The following is a 6,031-nucleotide window of genomic DNA, read 5'->3' as shown; positions in this document are numbered from 1 at the left end:
TGACAACAAGCAGACTTTCCAAATAGGATCAGGAAACTGCTCCATAGCTGGGTGCCAGGAACCGATCCAGATTGCCATCGTCCCTATATCTGTGGCTCCATCCACATATTATGACCTTTATACCTGTTTTCTCTTTGACCAGACAAAAGATTATTGCAGAAAATGGCCAGACGAGTATGGGGGCTGCCCATACTGGGCTTGTGAGATACACATGCTAGGGACACTGATTAATCACTTCTACTGATTCCGCAAGACACTCTTCTCTACATTCGAGACCCATGGGATCCCAGGTGGGAACAGGAGCTGCTGGTAAGCTTTACCACGAAACTCAGCCCAGCTCCCAGTAAGTACCATCCACATCCAGGGACAATATGTCCCAATCGCCCCTTGTCTTATTAATCCTGTCTCTACAGTCCTTCAGCGACAAGTACAGAAATTTCTAACCAAGCTGTTATTCAGTTCCTGTTACAGGATTACCAGCCGCTGCCCACAAAGAAATCACTGTCCATNGGAGAACCTGATTCAGACGATTGCCATACAAACTCCAACGGTGAAGACCAGATATACCCTGAAAAGTGACGACGCCCCTAAACAGCAGGAAGTAGCTTAAGAGGCACGACGCCCCTATTCCCTCTTCACCATTGGTATCCCCTCTCTTTTTCTCCCCTTCTTTTATAACAACAAGAAGGGAGGAGTGTTAGCACCAGGACACTCCAAGCCCTGGCCTAACTAACCATGAGACCCTGGACCTGCGTTGTCAGGACAATGACCCTCAATCCCACAACTCACCTGGCTCTGACCCCACCCTCATTGGTGTGACGTCATTCTCCATATAAATTAGGGGATCACCCCCCTCCTCGTTCTCTTCTCCTCTTCTCTTCCCCCTTCCCCCTCTTCTCTTCTCTTCCTCCTCTTCTTCTCTTTCTCTCTCTCTTCTTCTCTGCTCTTCTCTTCTACTCAATTTGCTGCCCCCGCCAACCCTGATTAATAAACCTCTCTCACGTGGAATCACCTTGGCATGGTCTGCTGTTTGGTTTATCTGCCCAAAACATAAAAGGTGGATCTATAAGTTTGAGGCCAGCCTGGTCTACAGAGAGAGTGCCAGGACAGCCAAGGCTACACAGAGAAACCCTGTCTCCGAAAACAAGCAGCCACCCAAAACAAACCAAAACCAAACCACATCTGTAGCTAAGATCGTAGAGTGCTTGTCTGGCACACAGAAAGCCCTGGGTTCGATGCCCAGCACTGCATAAACTGGGTGTGTGGGGGGGCGCATGCTTGTCGTCCCAGCACTTGAGAGGTGGAGGAAGGAAGATCAGGAGTTCAAGGTTATCCTCCACTACATAGTGAGTTTGAAGCTAGACTGGGCTACAGAAGACCCTTCTCAGGAAAGAAACTCATGAAAGTTATCAACTCGGAGCCTAAGATGCTGCCAAGCTCCTAGAGTAACTCAAGGCTGTAGTGAGTGACAACCAGTCAAAAGATGACAAGTCAGGGGACACTGGTTCCCACGTTCCTGCAGCCTATCTGTTGTGAAGGAGACCCAGTGACCCCACACACACACAGCTTGAAACTCTCACCTACAGCAACCGTCCTGTGGGAAAGTGCGAATGTGCAGGCTGCAGTCTGGACTTACAATTCCCAGAATTCATTGGGTAGCAGTCCACGGTACAATCTAAGCATTCACCTGGGACTCTTCAATGACAAGCTGGACTGAAACTTTAGCATGGTGTTGACACACACTTTTTTCCAGCCTTTAAGAAAACTGCACAGGCCGGGCGTGGTGGCGCACGCCTTTAATCCCAGCACTCGGGAGGCAGAGGCAGGCGGATTTCTGAGTTCGAGGACAGCCAGGACTATACAGAGAAACCCTGTCTCGAAAAACCTAAAAAAAAAAAAAAAGAAAAAAAGAAAAAAAAAAGAAAACTGCACAGGATGACGGACTCCACGGTCACAGACACTCACGCAAGAGCAGGGACCTTTGGGAAATAGTTTCCAGCGCCAAGAAGCCCTGAACTTATGTGAACCCCTTCCCTCAATTTTTTTTTGTTTTGTTTTTGTTTTTCAAGATAGGGTTTCTCTGTGTAGCCCTGGCTGTCCTGGAACTCACTCTGTAGACCAGGCTGGCCTTGAACTCAGAAATCCACCTGCCTCTGCCTCCCAAGCATGTGCCACCACTTCCTGGCACTTCTTTTTTATTTATTTATTTTTAAGATTTATTTTTTATTATATCTAAGTACACTGTAGCACTCTTCAGATACACCAGAAGAGGGCGTCAGATCTTATTACGGATGATTGTGATCCACCTGGGATTTGAACTCAGGACCTCCGGGAGAGCAGTCAGTGCTGCCGGCAATTCCTCACACCTCAGTTTATGCACTCAAGAGTCTGTCGTTCGAATGCCCAGAGGCTTACCTTACACAAGGTTCTCAGGTTACCTTACACAAGTTGACAGCACTAACCATCACATCCCATCTTAAAAAAAAAACAAAACAAAGACAGCCCTCCCCACCCCTAAAAAGGTAAAAAGAACCGCGTGCGCACTCAGAGGTGGGATGCATGCCTCCACACTAGGCAGTATGTTTAATGTCCAGAACTACACAGAGAGGGCACTTATTAAAACCGAAGGGTCAGGCATCCACAGGGAGTGTACAGACATTAAAGAATTAACACAGATTTTATTAAATTTATTTTCCTTTTACAAACACCAAAGTCGCTGGCCTACTTCAGCAGGAGTTTCCGGTTTTGCCTGTAGGTACAAGCCCTGGTCAGAAGGAAGAAGAAGAAGAAGGTTAAAGTCGGTCAGGTGGGCCTGCCTGTGGTTATGGCAGTTGAGAGGTTGAGGCAGGAGGATTGTCCTGGGTTCCAGACTAACCTTGGGTACAGAGTGAGACCATATCTCAAAATATCCAAACACTTGGGCTGTGACATGGCTCACAAGGTAAAGGAAGCTGCCAGTCTGCATCTGACCCTCAGGACACACATGGTGACAGCGAGGACAGACTCTCACGCGAGGTCCTCTGACCGCCACGGGCCTGTCTTGGTATGCATGTGCTACACTTCACACACACAGGAGAGAGATAGATGGATGGGTGGGTGGGTGGGTGGATGGATGGATGGATGGATGGATAGTTAGATAGATAGAGGACACACATGGTGACAGCGAGGACAGACTCTCACGCGTGGTCCTCTGACCGCCACGGGCCTGTCTTGGTATGCATGTGCTACACTTCACACACACAGGAGAGAAATAAATGGATGGGTGGGTGGGTGGATGGATGGATGGATGGGTAGATAGATAGATAGATAGATAGATGATAGGTGGCAGTTAGCTAGATGATACATGGATATATTGATAAAGGATAGCTAGCTACCTAGAGAGATGATAGATGGATGAATGTATAGGTAGATGGACAGATAGGTGATAGATGAGATGGATCGAGATTGAGAGATGGGGGAAGACAGAGGTCAGTACTGACCCCACACACCAGAGGCTCAGTCAGAGATATCGTTTCTGGTCAGGACTGTGAGAATATGGGATCAAGGGAATCAGGATCAGGGATGGATGGACAGAAGGAGAAAAAACCCAAGCACAGAGGCCGAGTACCACGACGGAACAGCACCCCCTCCCAAAGCTATGTCCCTCATTCTCCCACTCCCCTGCTTCACCCAAGTGGCCCTTTTGGAAACAAGTCTTTGCCAGTGTCATTAAGACAAGCTGACGTCACCGTGGGTTTAGATCCAGCCTGAATTCTAACACCAGGGTCCTTATATGAGAAAGGCAAGGCCTCTGTGAGTCTCAGACAGAAAGCAAAACACCTTCCTAATGAACGGGAACCTAGATGTCCCTGGCTGGGACCCACACTAACGGCAAAATGAGTCTTTGGATATGACGTGGTGGGACAAGTGCTCCCTAGCACACTGAAGCTTGGAGCCACCCCCACCTCTAAATGACTTAGGCATGGTAGTGCACACGTGTAAACCCACCCTAGGGAGCAGGAGGCAGGAACATTAGGAGTTTCAGGTCATTCTCAGCTACACCATGAGACTGAGTTTGAAACTGGCCTTGGCTGCATGAGACCCTGCCCCCTAAAATCAAAGCGGGGGGGGGGGAAGCAAAAAAGTAAAAGGAGAGCCTGGCATTGTTGCCTTCAGCTCTCGCCCATCCCCCTAGCTTACCACCTTGCTGTGCACAGGCATTACCTAGCTAGAATCCTCTCTTTCCCACTTACAAACTGAAGCTAAAGCTAAGAGCAACCCGGATAGCTTATTGCCAGCTGTTTACAGCATCCTGTCCCAGACCAGCCTAAAGGTCTTTGGTTATTGTCCTAAGCCCTTAGTCTCCTTGGGTAACAGAAGCTTGGCAGGGTTGGGTGGGCTGGAGAGGTAGCTAAGTGGTTAAGAGCATTAGGGGCAAAGATTTGAGTTCTTCCACCTATATGGTGGCTCAGAACCATTTGTATCTCCAATCCCAGGGGATCCAGTGCCCTCTTCTGGCAGGCACACGGTGCACAAACTTACATGTAGGCAAAAAACCCCTCCTTCACATAAAATATAAATAAATAAATAAATAAATAAATAAATAAATAAATGCATCAGCCCGGGATGAGCTCCCACTGGCCAGCACTGACCTCATGGCAATAGACTTGCTCCCCTCAAGCACTCGGGACTTCACACCAACCTGCAGAAGCAGGTCTGAGATTAATGGCTCAGTCAACCACATCTTGACTGGACCTGCTCATGGCCCCAACCCATATGCCAGGTCCTCCCTTGTTTAATGTGAATCTCTAGTCACCAGCTTGCAGCTGCAATACTTGAATTTCATCTTCCCAACTATGAAGAAAATGTCACTGTGAAGAAATGGCCACTGTGGTGAAAACGTCTTCCTTCCTGCCTGCCAAGGTCTTCTGTGTGCTTCCCTTGGGGGAAGGTGACCAACCCAGTCATTTGGAAGCTGCCGGCCAGGGACTCTAGTGAAGTCCGAGGCAAAGCTCAGCTGGACGATACAAACGAAGGAATGTCCAGGGTTGCCCGCTGCTAAAGGCAGCTGGGAGACCGGTGTGGGATCAGCAATCCACCCTCGGGGCATCTTTTGCCAACTCATGATATAGGATGTTTGGCCTACCAGTTTTTACATTGATTTATTTTTATGTGTGTTTGTATGTGCAGTGGCATGCGTGTGGATGTCTGCAGAAGTATGGGAGCCAGTTTTCTCCTCCTGCCACATGGGTCTGGGGTGACAACTCGTTATCAGACAGGTGACTTTCCCCACTGAGCCACCTGGGCAGCCCTAGATAATAACTTCAAGAGAAGAGACCTGAATATAGGCTTCAGACATGCTCCATCTCCTGGCCACATGCTGGCAGGGGCAGCTGCTCTACCGCTGAGCCACACCCTCAGGCTCTCACTGGGGGAATGCTAAACAAGGGATCTCTCTCCCTGAGCCATGTTCCCACTCCTCCCAAGAATAAACTCTAAGTAAGCCCATAGGTGGAGGTGTCCCTCCTGTGTGCCCTGAGCTATTAGATTTCATCATTAATGCCAGGCTAATACTTGCCATCCCAGTACTAAGAAGTCTGAGGCCGAAGAGAAGGTGTTCCAGATTAGCCTGAGGTACATGAGACCTTGTCTTAAAAAAAAATTAGCATCTGGGCATGGTGGCATTTGCTCTTATTCTCGCCCTGGAGAGGCAGAGGCAGGTGACCTCTGTGATACGGAGGCTAGTGAAGTCTACAGACGGAGCCAGACTAGCCAAGTTTACATAGAGTTCTATCTCAAAAAATGTTTAACAAATGAATATATCAATGACAATGTTGGTGAAGAATATATAAACAATCCTGCTAGGCAAACCTTGGTATGATCTGCACATCCATTCTTTAGTTTCAGACAAGATCTCGCTGTATAGCCCTGGCTGTCTTGGAACTATGTAGACCAGGCTAGCCTTGAACTCTCAGAGACCCAACTACCTCTGCCTCTTGAGTGCTGGGATTAAAGGCATGTGCAACTTCCTCCTCCTCCTCCTCCTCCTCCT

The 6,031-nt window shown here is 48.5% G+C and overlaps 1 protein-coding gene across 2 annotated transcripts in view; it reads right to left on the bottom strand.

Annotated features, from left to right (window-relative positions):
• Positions 1 to 2,658: 2,658 nt before the first annotated feature.
• The window catches only part of Izumo2 (IZUMO family member 2), a 12,102-nt gene continuing 8,729 nt past the window's right edge, over positions 2,659 to 6,031 (bottom strand). For both annotated transcript variants that reach the window (XM_029548104.1, XM_021221097.2), the window contains one exon: positions 2,659 to 2,764. In XM_029548104.1, the coding sequence (XP_029403964.1) occupies positions 2,722 to 2,764 (43 nt within the window). In that variant the 3' untranslated portion in view covers positions 2,659 to 2,721. The remainder of the gene's footprint in view (positions 2,765 to 6,031) is intronic.

This window comes from Mus pahari, chromosome 1, assembly GCF_900095145.1.
Source record: "Mus pahari chromosome 1, PAHARI_EIJ_v1.1, whole genome shotgun sequence".
In the NCBI taxonomy this organism is placed as follows: Eukaryota; Metazoa; Chordata; class Mammalia; order Rodentia; family Muridae; genus Mus; species Mus pahari.
This window is presented reverse-complemented; position numbering and strand designations above follow the sequence as displayed.